Source organism: Seriola lalandi, unplaced genomic scaffold (genome assembly GCF_002814215.2).
Source record: "Seriola lalandi dorsalis isolate HSWRI2012SDOR001 ecotype SW California unplaced genomic scaffold, Sedor1 jcf7180002054924, whole genome shotgun sequence".
Taxonomy (NCBI): domain Eukaryota; kingdom Metazoa; phylum Chordata; class Actinopteri; order Carangiformes; family Carangidae; genus Seriola; species Seriola lalandi.
Window position 1 is genome coordinate 40,933 of NW_019525476.1, and position 18,530 is coordinate 59,462.

General features: G+C 41.2%; 3 protein-coding genes and 1 pseudogene across 6 annotated transcripts in view; 3 read left to right on the forward strand and 1 right to left on the reverse strand.

The window, feature by feature from the left end:
• The first annotated feature begins 713 nt into the window (after positions 1-713).
• Positions 714-5,759, forward strand: LOC111673673 (extracellular calcium-sensing receptor-like). The gene is made up of 9 exons (XM_087169952.1): positions 714-961; positions 1,349-1,637; positions 1,727-1,813; positions 2,186-2,377; positions 2,772-3,041; positions 3,102-3,305; positions 3,400-3,606; positions 4,483-4,606; positions 4,697-5,759. Exons 1-9 carry the CDS (start codon positions 714-716, stop codon positions 5,596-5,598), a joined length of 2,523 nt encoding a protein of 840 aa, XP_087026078.1. The 3' UTR covers positions 5,599-5,759.
• A 1,611-nt stretch (positions 5,760-7,370) lies between these two features.
• The window catches only part of LOC111673676 (extracellular calcium-sensing receptor-like), a 15,411-nt gene continuing 4,251 nt past the window's right edge, over positions 7,371-18,530 (reverse strand). The window contains exons 1-12 of one of the 2 annotated variants that reach the window (XM_087169989.1): positions 11,329-11,476; positions 10,973-11,127; positions 10,643-10,795; positions 10,335-10,535; positions 9,907-10,083; positions 9,589-9,783; positions 9,362-9,492; positions 9,139-9,235; positions 8,845-8,968; positions 8,180-8,652; positions 7,993-8,073; positions 7,371-7,764 (exon numbers count right to left, since the gene is read on the reverse strand). In XM_087169989.1, coding sequence (XP_087026115.1) covers positions 7,408-7,764; positions 7,993-8,073; positions 8,180-8,652; positions 8,845-8,968; positions 9,139-9,235; positions 9,362-9,492; positions 9,589-9,783; positions 9,907-10,083; positions 10,335-10,535; positions 10,643-10,795; positions 10,973-11,127; positions 11,329-11,476 — 2,292 coding nt within the window. In that variant the 3' untranslated portion in view covers positions 7,371-7,407. Of the gene's footprint in view, positions 7,765-7,992; positions 8,074-8,179; positions 8,653-8,844; positions 8,969-9,138; positions 9,236-9,361; positions 9,493-9,588; positions 9,784-9,906; positions 10,084-10,334; positions 10,536-10,642; positions 10,796-10,972; positions 11,128-11,328; positions 11,477-18,530 lie in introns of those variants that run through there. The other variant, XM_087169988.1, reaches the window with a different exon arrangement.
• Positions 13,987-15,779, forward strand: LOC111673674 (extracellular calcium-sensing receptor-like; annotated as a pseudogene).
• On the forward strand, positions 16,455-17,711 carry LOC147817648 (vomeronasal type-2 receptor 26-like). Of its 3 annotated transcripts, none has more exons than XM_087169990.1 (2): positions 16,455-16,548; positions 16,625-17,711. In XM_087169990.1, the coding sequence occupies exons 1-2, from the start codon at positions 16,470-16,472 to the stop codon at positions 17,533-17,535; spliced, it is 990 nt and encodes a 329-aa protein (XP_087026116.1). In that variant the 5' UTR covers positions 16,455-16,469; the 3' UTR covers positions 17,536-17,711. The 3 variants fall into 3 exon arrangements, with proteins under 3 accessions (XP_087026116.1, XP_087026118.1, XP_087026117.1); XM_087169992.1 differs by having other exon boundaries at positions 16,652-17,711; XM_087169991.1 differs by having other exon boundaries at positions 16,455-16,524; positions 16,622-17,711.

Genomic DNA, 18,530 nt, shown 5'->3' on the forward strand with positions numbered 1-18,530 from the left:
TGCCATTGTCTCCTCATGCAGCTGCTAAAATGCTTTAAAAAAGATAGATGAGACGCCTAATCGCTCTAACCCGTTAACACGGGCGACGAAATGAAAAGCAAGACGTCCTGCAGCCGCAACGCACTGCCATTGTGTTCCTGGCCTAATGCTGCATGGTCATCCATATTTGACAGTGCTCACAGCCCAATCACTGTAGTTATGCATATAAAAGGGACAAAACATGACTTGAAGCCCAATTAAGAAGCTTCAGATTGTACCAATTGTGAAAAGTGAGCCATTATACAAACACTGTGAAGCTAACTGTCTTTGTTTTGTTAGAGGTTAGTGGAATTGATGACGTAACATCCTGTGCAGACAGAGTGTCAGTTACATTTTTTTTTTTGTGGTTTATATTTTTTTGTTAGAATTTCCTGATTGAGTGAGGCCAGGTCTGCTTCACTAGCTATCTTGATTTTAACACTCCAAAAATACCATTAAATTGGATCGCATGAGTTTCATTTAATGCTAAACATTACTGTTACATCATTTACTTTTTTCATTCTGTTTGCATTAACCCACTTAAATTAGGCAGGACTGCTGGCGTCCAATCCATAGGCACTCTGTCATTAATAAGATGCAAAAATTAGAAGATCAAATACTCTATATAACTTGCCTAATTATTTGCTCTCTCTCCCTCTCTCTCTCCCTCTATGTCTTTGGTGATGTGTGACATTATGACTCCACTTGCCTTATTTCCCTTGCTTTACTCTGTCAGTGTCTTCCCTTTGACTTATACTGTAGTTTCCAGCATCACCACTCCAGCCCTGTTGGTAGCCAAAGTGTGCACTCTTCAAAACAGCTTTCAGCCCAGCTTTGTGGCAGATGGTGACTATGTCATTGGGGGGATCTTTCCCCTTCACTATAATCAGGAGATGCCAGACCTTAACTCTACCTACAGACCACCACCAGTGAAGTGCAATGGGTGAGTTTAATAGATGTGGATTGAAAATGATAGCAGGAGTATTTAACGTATTGTTTCCAGTTGAGTTATGTCTATTTCTGTTGCACATGCATAGAAAACGTTGTTATATAGAATGGATTATGCAGCATTTATTTATATTTATCAGTATTTAAAATGTAGTAATAATTTAACATGATAGTTTAGAAATATACAGCGATGTCCTGACCTGGCCTATGGACAATATGGACAAAGAAAAAAAGAACACTCTACCACTAGTACATTGTAGAAGATAAATGCAAAAATGCAGTTCAGACTAATTTCAAATCATCATCTCTGTTTCTGATTTTATCCTTTCTCCACTCTTGCTGTGTTGAATGTATGTGTGCATCTGTGTCTACTGGGCTACAGATTTGATCCCAGGGCTTTCCGCTGGGCTCAGACTATGAGGCTGGCAGTGGAGGAGATAAACCAGAGTCCCCGGCTATTACCCAACTACACTCTTGGGTATAAAATCTTTGATTCATGTGCGTATCCGCTGACCGGCCAGAGGGCTGCTCTGGCTGTGTTGAATGGGCTGAGTGAGGGTAACTCTCCCATGTGCAGCAGTGTCTCTCCACTCCTCGCTGTGATTGGGGAGTCTGGATCTGCTCAGTCGATTGTGGTGTCAAGAATCCTGCAGCCATTCAGAATCCCAATGGTAATGGTAACTCTTTTTGTCTGTGATCACCCTAAAACATGTTCCTCTACGATCTGTTTTACTGTGCTCTGTTCTGTATTTTTACACAGATCAGCTACTTTTCTTCGTGTGCATGTTTGACTGACAGAAGAAAATATCCTACCTTCTTCAGGGTAATCCCTAATGATGACTATCAGGTAAAAGTCTGCTGTCAGATTAGAAAGGGTTTTATAACCATTCAGTTGTGTAGCAGTAAAAAGACATTTTACATGTTACATATGTCTGTGTTGTCTGGCACAAGCACATTCTACTAAGACCATTTGCTTTGTTTATTTAAATTACCAAGCAATAAAGTTTATGCTGTAGTTTTGAGTAGTTTTAATAAGGTAAAAAATTGTCTCTACCAAAAAAACAGCTAATGACCACAACTACAGTTTTAAATAGCAATGACAGAAGTATTTTACCTGCTCATATTACCTTGAAGACTATACAGAATCAGGAGTTGAACATGTCATTCATTTTGTGTCTGTGTTATGAGACCAAGCAAGTTGTCTGTCTGTTGAACCCAGGTAAAGGCCATTGCACAGATGCTAGTGCGTTTTAACTGGACTTGGGTGGGGCTGGTGCGAGGGGACCATGAATATGGCCGCTTTGCTGTACAAGGTTTAATGAAAGAGCTACAGGGTACCAAGGTGTGTGTAGCGTACCAAGAAATGATTCCTCTGCTCTACAATCACCAGAGGGCGCTGGAGATCATGCAGGTAGATACGCTGAATTACATTTTACAGCTTTAGAGAGTTTTATTTCACCTCAAGACCCTCTATAGTAGGTGCTGAAGACACATCAGTGACATTAAAATTAGGCAATCAGGAGAAAATTGTTTCAGTCCATGTGTTGCTGTCAGACCATTTATCTTACTGTCGCAGGGCTGCAGCTATAGAGGGGGGGAGAAGGGAGTATTGTCTGTCAATATTACCATGAGGTTTCACTAGACTGTGAAATATCAAAATCCTGCATATAGGGACTATAAGAACCTAGTTATTTCACATTTTGTACCTCTGAGTCTTTCTTATTGTCATAGTTGTATCCTGCTTTCCTTTTGCATCCTCTCCTCGTTGTAAATCCCTCTCCTCCATCATCTGCAACTCTGTAAAGGTGATGCGTAGCTCCTCTGCAAAAGTGGTGGTGGTATTTTCAGCTGAGGGGGAGATGACTCCTTTCTTGAGAGACTACATGGTGCAGAACATCACTGGAATCCAATGGGTGGCCAGTGAGGCCTGGGTCACAGCATCTGTCTTCACAGGGAACGAGTATTACCCCTACCTGGGGGGAACCATTGGGTTTGGCATCAGAAAAGGTCATATCTCCAAACTCAGCGACTACCTGCAGACAGTAAACCCTAAGAGGTATCCTGATAATCTTCTGGTGCAAGAGCTGTGGGAGGCTCTGTATGGTTGCAGTCCATCTTCATCCTCTGGCTCCCAGATGCCTCCCTGCTCAGGACAGGAGTCCCTGTTGGAGCAGCATTCAGCCTATATGAATACATCCAGCCCTAGAGTGGCCTATAACGTCTATAAGGCTGTATATGCAATCGCTCATTCCCTGCACAACCTCTTTCTCTGTCAACCGGGCAGTGGGCCTTTCCAAAACAACTCATGTGCTCAAAGCAATGACATACACCCCTGGCAGGTATAATGCACTTTACTTACTGTTAGAGTATTATACTGAAAATCTTTTTATATGGTATTTTATAGATTTTTCATATTATCTATTGGTTTTAAAGCTCCAATACTACCTCCAGGAAGTGACATTTAACATTGACGGGGAGGAGGTGGACTTTGACCTGAAGGGTGACTCCATACCCTATTATGATATCATCAACTGGCAGAGAGGCACAGGCGGGAACATTGAATTTGTCAACGTGGGGTTGTTTGACGGAACCAAGCCTGTCGGCGAGGAGCTGGTGATCCAGGAGGACAGGATAATGTGGGCGGGGCATCAGAGTGAGGCAAGCTGCTCACACTGTGTTTTTACCTTCATCAGATGCCAACTGTTGAAGTTCTGTAGGTTGAGGTGGAGGTAAGTCAGGTGGGGCAGGATAAGTTGGATCTGACATGAGTTCGCTTGCATTTATACAGTCAACAACAGGGATTCAAAGCCTGCCATACAGTATGACATACTAGGTGATTTAATACCTGCCATTGTATTGTTAAATAGCATCGGACTGTAATGGAGTCCTCAGTGTGCAAAAATATAGCTTATCCTCTTAACCGTCAGAGTCACCTCAGGATTACTCGCTTACATTTTGTGATTAATTATGATCTTTTTTAATTAATAAAAAGATCAATAATTGTTAATTATAAGTGATATCTGCAAATTGCTTATGTCCAACCAACATTAAAAAATACGAAAACATTCAATTTAAAGTGATGCTAAACAGAGAAAAGCAGCAAATCCTAACATTTGAGGAGCTGAAACCAGCAAATATTGGCATTTTACTTGATTAATGGCTCAATCAAAATTTGCCTTTTTCCTGTTCATGGACCAATGAAATAACTCACGACAGAGTATGATACGATACGAAATGATACAAGACATGATAAAGCATATGATATACTTTATTGTCCCCTCAGTGAAATTTTTCTCAGGCTGGTGTTACTGCAATGTCATTCTACGTTTTACATACAGTTTACAGAGACATGTGAAAATTCAACCACATGCTAGTATTCATACATAGCTACATACACTCAATTGCCATTAGTAACAACCTGTCAATTTATTGCTGGACTTTAGGGCCTCTGTGGCTAATAACTTCAGCACAATCATTTCAGACTGTAGAGCTGAAAACCATCTCTGTGCTCCCTAGGTGCCGGTGTCTGTATGCAGTGCCAGCTGTTTTCCAGGGTCCAGGAAGGCTGTCCGTCGTGGGGAGCCTGTCTGCTGCTTTGACTGTGTACCATGTGACAATGGCAAAATTAGCAATCAGACAAGTAAGCTTGAACCCAACAATAAAATTGCAATAATTCAAACTTAATATTCTGTTATATATATATATTTTTTTTTTACCCTCTTCCCTTTAGACTCAATAGAGTGCACATTTTGTCCTGAGGACTTCTGGTCAAACAAAGACAGAACAGCCTGCATCCCAAAGAAAGTAGAGTACTTGACCTTTGACTCCTTGGGTATAGCCCTGACCGTGATATCTGTGCTGGGTGCCTGCCTCACCCTCGCTGTCTTTGCAGTCTTCTTCTATCACAGAAATACAGCCATCGTTCGTGTGAATAACTCTGAGCTCAGCTTCTTCATCCTGTTTGCGCTGACTCTGTGTTTCCTGTGTTCTCTGGTTTTCATTGGAAAGCCAACATCTTGGTCCTGCATGCTGCGCCACACTGCCTTTAGCATCACATTTTCACTTTGCATCTCCTGCATCCTGGGGAAGACACTGGTGGTGTTGGCTGCTTTCACTGCTACCAGGCCAGGGGCCAACATCATGAAATGGCTGGGGATCAAGCAGCAGAGGGGCATTATCTTCAGCTGCACTCTGGTTCAGTTGGTTATCTGTGCTGCCTGGCTCATTGATGCGCCCCCTTCTCCCTCCCGAAATACAAAATACGAACGCTCAAAGATCATCCTGGAGTGTAGCGTGGGCTCTAGCCTGGCATTCTGGTGCGTTCTGGGATATATTGGTCTACAGGCCTGTCTGTGCTTTATACTGGCTTTTCTGGCCCGCAAGTTGCCGGGCAACTTCAACGAGGCCAAGTTCATCACGTTTAGCATGCTGATCTTCTGTGCTGTGTGGCTGGCATTCATCCCTGCTTATATCAGCGCCCCTGGAAATTATGCAGATGCAGTGGAGTCATTTGCCATTCTGGCTTCCAGCTTTGGCTTGTTGTTCTGCCTGTTTGCACCAAAGTGTTACATTATTGTACTGAAGCCAGAAAAGAACACAAAACAGCACCTTATGGGAAAAGAAAAGAAGTGATATGCCATAAGTTATGGAAGCTATGGTAACATGCACAACTCCAAAGTACTTGAGCAATGTATCGGGTGCATGGTCGGCCTTTGCCTCACATTTAACAAGAAGACTATTTATCTGTTTGTTCTATGCCATAGGTTAACATTAAAAAATATATATATATTCAATGTTTAATGATAAAAAAGTAATCCACACAAATGTTGATGTATTTCATATTTGTATTGACTGGGCAGTGACAGTTATATATTGTAACATTGCAAATGCGGTACAGTGTACAAGGAAATAAATAGGTATAATTACATGAAGGGTTTCACTTTAATATATATTTTTAAGAAATAAAGATGTTGATGATGAGGTCAGTCTCCTTTGAAGTTTCTGAGCCTCAGTTTTTGTATTCTGCTGATCTTCTACCCTGCCACACCCTTGAACCTGAGTTTTAGCTGATCCACGGTCAGTGGGTTCACGATTGTCCCAAAGGACTTTCACATCTACAAAATACTGTGTGTTAATGTGTTGTAACATGGTCAGGCCTTAGGGAACTAATGACAAATATGTGTGGTGATTTTCACTTATTATTTTTTGCAGAGAAAAACAGATTTCAATAAGTAAATAAAGAAATAAACAATGCTCTTAGACCATGATCTGGGATGAAATGCACAGGGACGACCAGGGGGCATGACACAGGGATACAGACACCAAGAACCAGAAACAAAAAAGTGCTCAACTGTGCATCAACATCAGGTCAGACTACATACGGATCAGTTCAGCTATGACATATCTTTTACAAGAGGTTTAAAGGGGTAAATGTGGCCACCTCTGTGTGCAATGATTTGAGGTTTGGGTCAAAGTATCATTGCAGTTACAATGTGTATGACTGATGTGATTATTGATGTTTTATGAGGTGGAAGGTGTTGAAGCAGGTCCCAGAAAAAATAAAGCTTACATGCCCAACAAGTGAATCAGAGCAGGTAATTATACCCCATTTTTAAATATGCAGTGCTGTAAATAAGATCACAAAGATCATACTTTTGTTCAGATTATTATCTTATTCTTAACCCCATGTCCCTCCCTTCAACCCTCATGTATAAGTGGATATAGTTAATGGATGAAATAGATTCACTTTACTCATATTGTTCGCATTGTAGTACAGTTTCTAAGTCCCAATTCAGGACGCGGCCATCATAGACTGCGAAGGCCAAAACCAAAATGAGACGGTCTGGTATACGTAGGATTTTTGCTTTGCCTCACCAACTGTGCTGTTGTGTCACAAAGTGCGGTTCCTGTTGCCTAGTAACCTTGACAGCATGTGACAAAAACTTGACGTTTTAAGGCCTTTGGTTTTAACACTTGCACATTTAGCTGTTGAACTGAGCTGAAACCCAATGCTTGTGTTGTTTGCTTTCGTTACCAGTGCGCAATGAATGGGATAAGTTGGGCCACAAAGAACCCACCTGGGAAAAGAAGGCCGCATTTAAAGGAACCTTTCAAATGGGACAGGCTAGTTGCAGCGCAGTGACATAATCGGTCTTAAAATACAGCATCTGAAGAATGTGACCCATGAATTGGGACACAGTGTGTCAAGTGTTTACAGAAATGAGGCAGATTTACAGTCAGTCCCTACTTGAAACATATTATTAACATTAACACATGGAAACACGTTTCATATGGCATTTTATTTTGTTTCACTTTCAAATATTCAAATTCAAAAAATCACTATGAGAATGTATTTTCATGATTTCAAATTAAAAAGCAAGAGTTTCTGTTTGCTTAATGGGTATTTAAAATGAGTACTTGCAACATACATGTGTGTGAAGTTCATCTGGGATATTTTCCAGTCATGCCTTTCTTAATGTTTCTTTCAGGCCGCAGTAAGATTATGTAACATTTGGGCACAAAAATACACAATAACAGTCCAAAACTGGAGGCTAATATTGCAAATATTTCCACAGCCACAGTGAACTTCCCAGGGGAGCTGACATGAGCTGGGATGAAAGAGATCCACACGGCCCAAAAGATCAGCATGCTGAAGGTGATGAGCTTCGCTTCATTGAACGTATCAGGTAGCTTGCGTCCGAGGAAAGCCAGGAGGAGGCAGAGGAAGGCCAGTAGGCCGATGTAGCCCAGGACCAGGTAAAATCCAGGAGGCCATGGCTCCTTACACTCCACAACAATCTAATTATGTCCAACAGCAGATCAATTAATATTAAAACATAATTAAAACATATTAAAAGACATATAGCACAATTTCACAGTGAGTGTGAAATAACAAATTTCATTTGAATAGTTATTTTCTGTCTGAATTCACTAATAAACCTGAAAGCCCCTATGTGTAGGATTTGAGCATTTTTTGGCAGCATAGGCACCAAAGACTAAGGTGCCATTAAAGCATGTATTCCTTACTTTTCCAGTTGTGGCTTGATAGGTCGGGTTCCTGAATGGGAAGGGAGGTGCGCCCAACAACCAACCAGCACAGAGACAAACCTGAAGGCAACATAAGAAGATAGGCATTTCTTAAAGAAAACCCATTAAACTTTTCAATGGTCACAAATTGAGAATAAGATTAGTTGTGCTTTTATAACCCTCCGACCTGAGGAGCTGTAGTGCAGAGGATGAGAGTCCTCTGCTGAGACGGCCCAAACAACTTCAGAGCCCTGGAACCAGGTACATTTGACTGGAAAGCCAAGAGAACTACAATGGTCTTAACAAGGAGGCAGGACAGACAGAGGACAAAGCTGATCCCAAATGCTGCCTGGCGGAGCCTGCATGTCCACGCAGACGGCCGGCCAATGAACACCAGGGAACACAAGAAGCAGAGTTTGAGTGACAGGAGAAGTAAGAAACTTATTTCTGAGTTGTTGGCCTTGACAATGGGCGTAAAGCGGAAACGGTGAAAGACGGTGGTGATGATGGTTGTCAGGACAACACCCAGCAGGGTGAGTATGACCAGGATGATGCCCATGGTGTCGAAGAAAGACAGGAATTCCTCAACCCCGGCAATACACTTCACCTTGTCTTTGTCTGACCAGTAAAATTCAGGACATTTAGTGCACTCAGTGGAACCTTTGGGGACACATAGTAAGACACATACTGTGTAAGCCGACACAGATGCTTTCCTACACAACAACAACTGTTTGCATCCAATCAGTATGCCTCCATGCTTTTCCGGTTTTGCAACATTTCTATGGCTGTAAGGCCTTCTGCTTCTGGCATAAGTTGTAAAATGCATGAATAAAGAAAGCATAAAGGGGCTACCAGTCTGGTTGCTGATCTCTCCATCGGCGCAGGGCAAACAATCAAAGCAGCAGTGAGGCTCTCGTCGACGTCTGGCCTGCCTGCTACCAGAGGGGCATGGAGCACTGCACTGAGATACAGGCACCTGGACAAAGACCAGATAATGGTGTAGAATTTCTTTCTGCACAAAAGACACTTATCGAATCTAAGTCATTTTTATAGAAGAAAAATGACAAATAAATTTTGTATCCCGTAAAGAAACGTAAATCATTTTTAAGATGTATATAAAATCCTTGTAGGGGACATATGACCCACCTGTGACTGGCCTTTTGTCCATACAATGGTGCTCTGTTCCATCTGCAACTGCTGTCCCAGTGGAGCCGAACCATCATAGCTTCCCACTTTGATAAATCTAAACGCAGTGAAAATGCAGTTTCTAATCATAACTCAGCTGAATGCTGACAGCCACAATAAACATAAATAAAGCTTTTTGATCATGATTACAGACAATTGTGTTCTTATAGGTATAATATTCCACCTAATTTCACCCTTGCTGTCCTTCTGCCAGTTAATGATGTCATACAGAGGGACCGGCTCTCCGTTGGAGTCAAAATATACCTTCTCCCCAAACTGGTTAGTGAAATTTACTGTCTTTAGATGATCCAGCAACTGAATGAATGGAGGAAGCAGAGAACAACAGGCCAAAAGAATGATACATAAACACATGAACATTGATTTGTATGTTTTTTGTAGTGTTTAACTCACCTGCCTAGAAGTGAATGATTTCTGTTTCTCACAGATTCCCTTCTTAAGTTCTGCAGATTCACAGTTCAGTAAATCGTGCAGAGCATGGGCGATGGCATATACAGCTTTGTACACATTGTAGGATATTCTGACCTGAGATACATCAGTAAAACTGCTGTCAGTGTACCTCAGATCATCTGAACCTGTGCATACAGGCTTTTCACTGTCTGACCCTTTAAATGTGCCTTTTTGTCCTGCAAAACGCCCAACCAAGGACCAAGAATTATTTTGAGAGTCTGGGCTGTAACCAAAATCATCCAATCCCATCAAGTTATCCACAGTATGTGCTTCATTTTCTTTGGACCTGTTTCCTCCAAAGTCTAGCCTACAGTCAAACAGCTCTTCCCAGAACATGTTCACAAATTCCATCCCTGGTTCGGGAGAGGGGCGCACATTCAACAAGAACTCTTTCAAGCCAGGGATTCTGACTCCAGGGAAGGAGAAGCCCAGCGTGCCCTCTAAGAGAGGTTGGAAGCCCGGTGAGGTCAGCAGGCTGGCTGTCACCCAAGCTTCACTCGCTACCCACTGGATCCCTGTCACATTTCTATGAGCCAGCTGGAAAGGCAATTTGAAAGAAATTTGATGGTGATTAAAATGAGCACAAACAATTTTTTATTTTTTTTGACATTCCTAATTATCAGGTTAAATACTGCAAAATATGTCATATTTTATGCCTATATACATTAACTGAGATCCAGAGTGCTTACCTCTAAGAGCAGATCCAGGAGCTGTCCCTCTGTGGCAAAGACCACCATGACCTGTGCAGTTGAACTCTGCAGCCTGTCTGCCATTTCTTGTACCTGAGCTGCTGTGGGTGATTTGGGGATAGTCAGATGAAATGCCACACACCCACCTTGCTGTCTAAACTGATTAGAGAAAGCTTGGATGCCATACTGACTGTAGTCATCCTGAAATATAGAGAGAAATTGTTTTTTTATATACATATATATAAATAATTATGTTGGTGTGTTTAACTTACTAATGTTGGGGTTGAAAAAATTAAAAATGATCTCACTGTGGTCCCTATTGTTCCCACCCAGAGCCAGTCTAAGAAAGTGACCAACTGCACCAGGCCTCTAACTTGAAAGAGATCACTCGGCACAGTCCGCAAGAATGATGGGTACACATGTTTGTCAGTCAGACAGGTACAAGTGGCAAAATAACTCACCTAGACGGAGAGAAAATTTAACTTCACTTTTACTGAGATGAAACAGAGGCCAGAACAAAACATCACTGAACATTTTTAAATGTAGCTGTGTGATTTCTTACAAAAACCAAGTGGTGGAAGGAAGGAATGTAAAAATAAAGGACTGTGCATGATCCTGCCTTTTCATTCCTGTCTTACCAGTGGGATGTTGAAAGGGCCAAGAGTGTGAGCTACAGCTCTTGTAGGGGAAGAGGATGCAAGGCCAATCACAGCAGGCACAGGAGAACCAGTCAGACATGAGGGCAAAGTCTCACATTGTATACTCGTATCCATTCTCTCCTCTGTCACATTTTCTATGATGTAATTTCCATTATTTTCCAGATAGTGAGACATCACTGCGCTACCCTCAGCACTTCTATTTGTCACTGTGGTCAGCATCCTTTTCTTTCTTGTTTTTTCTACTGTCTTTACTATCTCCATTCTAGTGCCTTTGTCCTTTGCCATATTTAATCTGTTTCCAGTTTCCTCTCTTTGTTTCACCGGAGCTGTCACACCTTTTGAGTGGCTGATTAAGGAAAAAAGAGCTTGCATGCTGGTGTGGACATGGTCACAGCTGTCCATGATCCGGTAGCCCAGTTTAACACCTGGTAACAGGCTTGAATCACGATTAATTTCCTCCACTGCAAACACCATGGTCATCATCCAGCGGAAGGCTCTGTGGTCAAAGCTACAATTCATCATGAGTCAGAAAACACAGCATCATAACACACTATAGAAATTAGAACATGCAAATAGTGTAGTGCATCTAATCAAGGCGAGAGAAAATGATTTTTGCCACTTATTTGTATCCTCACACTCACCCGCTGCAAGGTGTGAGCTGAGGTTTGCTGGAGTAGCTGTGCTGTGGCTTAGGGGCCACATAATGCAGAGGGAAAAACCCACCAATCACAAAATCCCCTTCTGCCTGCAGGGCCACAGACTCACTGTCTATCAGTTTCACACATGGAGGTAAATGAGAATCAAAAGCACTCGCTCCCTGTATCCCCAAACCATTCAGTCTTTCTGTGATACTCTCTTGTTCTCTCACCACACCTCCCTCCAAACTTAGTTCTTTCTTTTTCTTCACACTTTTAGGAACATCAGAAAACACTGGAAAAAGGAGGCTAAATAAGGTCCAAACAAGCAGCCACAGAGAAGCCCCAGTCAGGGTTGAATGCAATGTCCATACTGACCCCATAAAGACTGTGTGTCTGCTGGAGACAATGGTTCTCCAAATACAGCCTCTGGAAGGCTAATGGAGTAGACTATATAAACTGTAACACTTGCTTCATTTCATTGGTCATGTGAGTCATCACGTCATGACAATGCAAAGCAAAGGCACAGGAGAGAAGACAAGATGTGGCGCATGTGCACATCTCATATTCAAGTGTGTTGGTGTCTGTCTTTCTTGACAGGACGGCTGTAAAATAAGGAAAGTCGTGCTCTTTACCCTCTCTGTTTTTTGTTTTTTTTGTTTTTTTTTAATGACCACAGTTTTATCCCAAACTTATAATAAAAACAAAAAGTAAAAGAATGAGCAAGGTGTGATTTGTTAGCTTTTGGGTGTGAGTTCACTTTGTGGGATTTGACCTTGAAATACTAAAATGCAAAGCCAACACTTGAACAACTCCAAGTTACCATGGAGAGTAAAAAAATTACAGGATGATAAGAACTATGAAGAATCATTTCCTGGGAATCTAAATAATTTAAATCAATTTGAACAATTACATTTTCATTTTTCATTTTTGATTGTGAGGAACTCAGAAATGTACTGACTCTTACATCAAACAATCAAGGAAATATTAAATAGTAAGAGGAAATAACGGCGTTTTGGTAATGTTTGAAAAATTAATACCACCATAGTTATACTTATTTTTAAAAATAGTTGCCACTCATCCTTAAATTTGAGACCTCAGAAAACGTTTTGGTATACTGCTACCATCTAGTGGACATGCTCATGGCAGAATTTACGCTCCAGGTAAGAATGGCTGTCTATAAAAAATAAACTGGATTATTAAGTCGCTGACTGAACTGTCACTGTATGAATCAGTATGTTTTGGCCATTTGAAACATTAGAACATTATTACAACATTTTTAATGTGTCCTTAATATAACATCATATTGTTCATATCATATCATATCATATCATATCATATCATATCATATCATATCATATCATATCATATCATATCATATTATATATATATATATACTGTCGCCCATAAAGTTGGAATAATTTTGTTTTCAGGTGCAATGATTTGATTATGTGTCCCAATTACCCAGGTGAAATGAAATAAATCACATTGTCACAATCATTTCATGGAAAAAGGAAAAAAATATTTTATTCCAACTTTATGAGCAACAGTGTGTGTATATATATATATATATGCTAAAAAAATGTGACATTTTGGCTATTTAATGAGTATTAGGGCCTCCATGTCTCGACATCACTTGCCACAATGGGTGGTGTAAATGATTAAACAAACAATGACGTAAATGGGTGAAGGAGATGACATAGTTCTGTGTATAAAATGAAGTGACTGTGCAAAAGGTTTAGAAACAGGGGTGAAAGGAGGAGGGCAGTTATGGGGGCAGTTGTTGACACACACCTGCTTTTGTGTGTCTTGATTTTGTTCTCCTCCTCTTTCTTACTGCCTGTGCTTTCCTCCCTCTCCTCGTCTTGTAAATTACGGAGGAAGTTTCATCTTAATGGGATGCACAAGACTGGCGATGTGGTTCTGGGTGGGCTGTTTGAAGTCCACTACACATCTGTCTTCCCTGAGCTTTCCTTCACCTCAGAGCCAAATCAACCACGTTGCGAGGGGTGAGTTTCGCACACATACAGCCGGAAAGAGTGGTGATTACTTTTACTCAGCTCAGAATGTTTAAAATCACATGACAGTGCTGTGCTGACATAAATATTTGTACTGTATAACTGTTGATATATTAAAACAAGATTTCTGGAGAGATGATTTATGTGTAACAAAGGCCTGGGTAATTTGTACATTTAGGCCATGCTGTTGATACTTTGTTGGTTGTTAATGGAGACATTTTGGTGCCAGCTTCGACCCTCCAGGGTTCAGACATGCCTTGACCATGGCCTTTGCTGTTGATGAGATCAACAAAAACTCAAACCTGCTACCTAATGTGACTCTGGGATACAGTCTGTATGATAACTGTGCCTCACTTGGAATTGGATTCCGTGCTTCATTGTCACTGGCCAGTGGTCAAGAGGAGCAGTTTATTTTGAATGAAATCTGTGTGGGGGCCCCTCCAGTCCTGGGGATCGTGGGTGATGTATATTCAACATTTACAATTGCCATGTCAAGTGTGACAGGTTTATACAAACTGCCCATTGTAAGTTTCTCATTTTCAATGTTTTTCCTCTTTCCATCAGAGAATGGTTTTGATGTGTTGTATTTTAGTGAATTTCCCTGATTAATGGGTCAACTACACTGCAAGAAATGAACCCCCCTCATGTTTCTCACAGGTGAGTTACTTTGCCACATGTTCGTGCCTGAGTGATCGGCAACGCTTTCCATCCTTCTTCAGGACAATACCAAGCGATACTTTCCAGGTAAACTCAAGCAGCAAACAAGAACTTGAAATATATACCGGCATGCATTATATGCTACCACAAGGAGTGTGGTTTCACTCACTCTCCTCTGAAAGGAGCTGATTAACTTACATGTATCAAAATATGTTTTTAATGTGTCATTAGTAAAGCTGGACTTAATGATTCCACTGAATGACAGTAATAGTTTCCACTGAAACAGCTACAGAGACAGATTTTCTGTGCAAGAATATTCCAGCATGCACACAATTCTTTAAATTCTCTATTCACTTATAGGTGCGTGCTATGATTCAGATTCTAAAACACTGGCTGGACTTGGGCAGGTCTGCTGATCAGTGATGATGATTATGGACTCCACGCTGCTCGATCCTTTCAAACTGACCTGGGTCCATCTGGTGGAGGTTGTCTGGCTTACTTAGAGGTTTTGCCCTGGGGTGACAACCCAGCTGAACTAAGGAGGATTGTGGATGTGATGAAGAAATCCACAGCTCGTGTGGTCATTGTGTTTGCACATGAGAGCCACATGATTGATCTCATGGAAGAGGTTGGGCTTGAAACACAAGTTGATTATACCATAATATGATAAAATCACTTAATGTTTTATCAAACACACACCAAATAGTAATCAGTTGAATGAGTTAACTTTGAGATCACTTTAAATTATACTGAACTACACTTATGATCATCTGATGATATGATCTTGCTTATTATACTTTGTAAACACAGGATTGCACCTGTGTATGACATCAACTGTGTAAACTAGGTACTACTTTTATCTCATGGCAGTATGAATTTATGTACTTGCATTGTACAGGTGGTGAGGCAGAATGTGACAGGCCTGCAGTGGATGGCCAGTGAAGCATGGACAACAGTTGCTGTGCTCCAGACCCCCCACCTCATGCCGTACCTGGGTGGAACACTGAGCATTGCCATCCGTCGAGGAGAAATACCAGGACTCAGGGAATTCATGTTACAAATACGTCCTGACCTACACCACAACAACAGCCATGGAAATAACATGGTGCGAGTTTAACCTTGCAATCTGATTTGATATTTGCAAGAATAATATATTGTCATTGTTTATACCACAAAGTTTTGAATATATTTCAGGTCAACCAGTTTTGGGAATTCACATTTCAGTGTAGATTTGCTCCACCTCCAGCAGGTTGGGTGGAAGCTGGAGGAGCATTATGCACTGGACAGGAAGATCTACATAAAGTGGATAGTGAGTTGTTGAATGTGGCAGAATTCAGGCCTGAGTACAATGTGTATAAGGCTGTGTATGCTCTGGCATATGCCCTCGATAACATGCTGCGCTGTGAGCCAGGGAGAGGGCCTTTCAGCGGGAACAGCTGTGCCCATTTCCAAAGACTGGAGCCCTGGCAGGTGTGAACAAGTTACACTCCACCTGTTTTTGCATTACATCGTCAAGTACCATGAACTCACAGAAAATTAGCTCATAAAAATGATCAACTACTACATTATTATGTATGACATCAATGCACTTGCTAAAAACATCATGCACTAATTTCATAGATGGTGGACATGCAAGTTTTCAACTGCTTTGATCAAATTTATAACATTAGATGCTTATTTTTTTGCTTCAACATCATGTGAATGGTATTACAAGTTTATCACCACACTTTTTTAATAGTCTGTCATGTCCCTTCTGTATTTCTGTGTCTTCTCTCGTCCATTTATAGCTTTTGCATTATTTGCAAAAAGTCAACTTCACTACATCATTTGGTGACCAAGTGTCATTTGATGAGAATGGTAATGCCTTACCAATATACGATGTCATGAACTGGCAGTGGTTACCTGATGGACAAATTAAAGTTCAAAGTGTGGGTGAAGTTAAGAAATCAGCCTCAAAAGGTGAAGAGCTAACACTTGACGAAAATAAAATCTTCTGGAATTTTGAGGCAAAAAAGGTTCTGCTTCTTTTTTCATAACCCTTAACCTTGTTTAGCCAGTTGATAACTGATTATTGCAATGTAAAAATTACACAATATGAGATCGTTATTTCTCTGCTTACAGCCTCCCCAGTCAGTTTGCAGTGAGAGCTGTCCTCCTGGTACCCGCATGGCCAGAAAGAAGGGGGAACCTGAGTGTTGTTTTGACTGTATCCCCTGTTCTGAGGGAAAGATCAGCAATAAGACTGGTTGGTAATCATTTTAAACTGTTATATGCTGGAAACAAAAGATACATAGTATCTCAAAATCTATCCTGTTTTTCAGACTCCATGGAGTGCATCAGTTGCCCAGAGGATTTCTGGTCCAGCCCCCAGCGTGACCACTGTGTCCCTAAGAAAACAGAGTTCCTCTCCTATCATGAGCCTCTGGGAATCTGCTTGATGACAACTTCATTGCTGGGCACATTTATCTGTGCTGTTGTCCTGGGGATCTTCACTCATCATCGCAGCACACCCATTGTGCGTGCCAACAATTCAGAACTCAGTTTCCTGCTCTTGGTGTCTCTTAAACTATGTTTCCTATGTTCACTGCTGTTTATCGGCCGACCCAGACTGTGGACATGCCAGCTGAGACATGCAGCATTTGGCATCAGCTTTGTACTTTGTGTTTCATGCATCCTGGTTAAAACCATGGTGGTTCTGGCTGTGTTCAAGGCCTCCAAGCCAGGAGGTGGAGCCAGTCTGAAGTGGTTTGGTGCTGTGCAGCAGAGAGGGACAGTTCTGGTTCTTACATGTATTCAAGCAGCAATCTGTACTGCCTGGCTTGTCTCTGCTTCACCAGCTCCTCATAAAAATACCGAATACCACAATGACAAAATCATTTATGAATGTGTAGTGGGTTCCACAGTTGGTTTTGCAGTGTTACTGGGTTATATTGGCTTACTGGCTATCCTCAGCTTCCTGTTAGCATTTCTAGCAAGGAATCTTCCAGACAACTTCAATGAGGCCAAATTCATCACTTTCAGCATGTTGATCTTCTGTGCTGTGTGGGTGGCCTTTGTCCCTGCTTATATCAACTCTCCAGGCAAATATGCAGATGCAGTGGAGGTATTTGCCATCCTGGCCTCCAGTTTTGGCCTCTTGGTGGCGCTGTTTGGACCCAAATGTTACATAATCCTCCTTAGACCAGAGAGAAACACAAAGAAAGCTATTATGGGTCGAGGAACTACAAAGTGATAAAGCATCACTTCAATGCTTCACCCCTCTTTTACCCGTCTGTCACCTAGCAACACTTAAATGAGCTATTTGTAAGTTTTGCTATTGCTACATAGTCAATGTTAGCACTAACAGCTATATGCTAACTTACCAGTCTTACAGTAAGACCAGTCTTACAGACCACAGTGACTCGGAGAGTGACAAGACAATCCAACCAGGCTGAGCATGCTAACTTCAGTAGAAAAACAGAAGTAGTAGGAATAGAAGCAAAAAAAGAGGGTCGTGTCCACCGCTTGCAAGTAACAAACTGAAGTTCAATGCTGAACTCGCAACGTTTCTTCTAAACTGGCAAGTGAACAGCTGTTAATGCTAACACTGGCTATATAGGAGTAGCAAAACTTACAAATAGCTCCTTTAAATGACCCTGACCAGGCCTCATGGGAGTAGGCCTGACCAAGTTTCCCTCCCAGGGTTTCCTAAAAAGTATCTGACCTTTAAGCATTTCTAAAAACAATGGGGAAATAACCACTGGCCAGACAGCTTGAACTGATGAAAAACACCAATCCACACCCATGTAACACTCACTTACATTGATATCCCTCTCATGTGGCTGCAGGTACAGATCCTGAGGATGCATTAATGCTCTCTCTGTGCCATGAATAGCTAGTTCAAGAGTATTTTAACATAACTCATAACTCATCTGTTGACTAGAACTGTTAAGCTTCTTTTTTTTGTTTCTCCTGTTTTTTTTTCATTATTCATTTATCTTTCCTGTCAAGACTATTGTCTGCTGTTTTCATGTATGCACTGTAAAGGCTTTTACATGAATTGTAACTGAAAAATGTGACAGTACATCTTACTAAAAAATTAAATTATACAAATATTTTGCCGCTGGTGTTTTAAAATGATTTCCTTAATATGATAGCATGCACATAACATGCACTTTTTTTTTTTTTTTTTCAAATGTTGAGACAGAACTCGTGTTTTTATAATGAATTTGACTTTATTTAATATTA

Coding starts and splice junctions, on each gene's coding strand:
- LOC111673673 (XM_087169952.1), top strand. CDS start 714: ATGACTCCACTTGCCTTATTTCCCTTGCTTTACTCTGTCAGTGTCTTC. Junction 3,042..3,101: donor GGTATCCTGATAATCTTCTG/GTGCAAGAGCTG, acceptor TCTGGCTCCCAG/ATGCCTCCCTGCTCAGGACA. Junction 3,607..4,482: donor AGGAGGACAGGATAATGTGG/GCGGGGCATCAG, acceptor TGTGCTCCCTAG/GTGCCGGTGTCTGTATGCAG.
- LOC147817648 (XM_087169990.1), top strand. CDS start 16,470: ATGGCCAGAAAGAAGGGGGAACCTGAGTGTTGTTTTGACTGTATCCCC. Junction 16,549..16,624: donor AAAGATCAGCAATAAGACTG/GTTGGTAATCAT, acceptor CCTGTTTTTCAG/ACTCCATGGAGTGCATCAGT.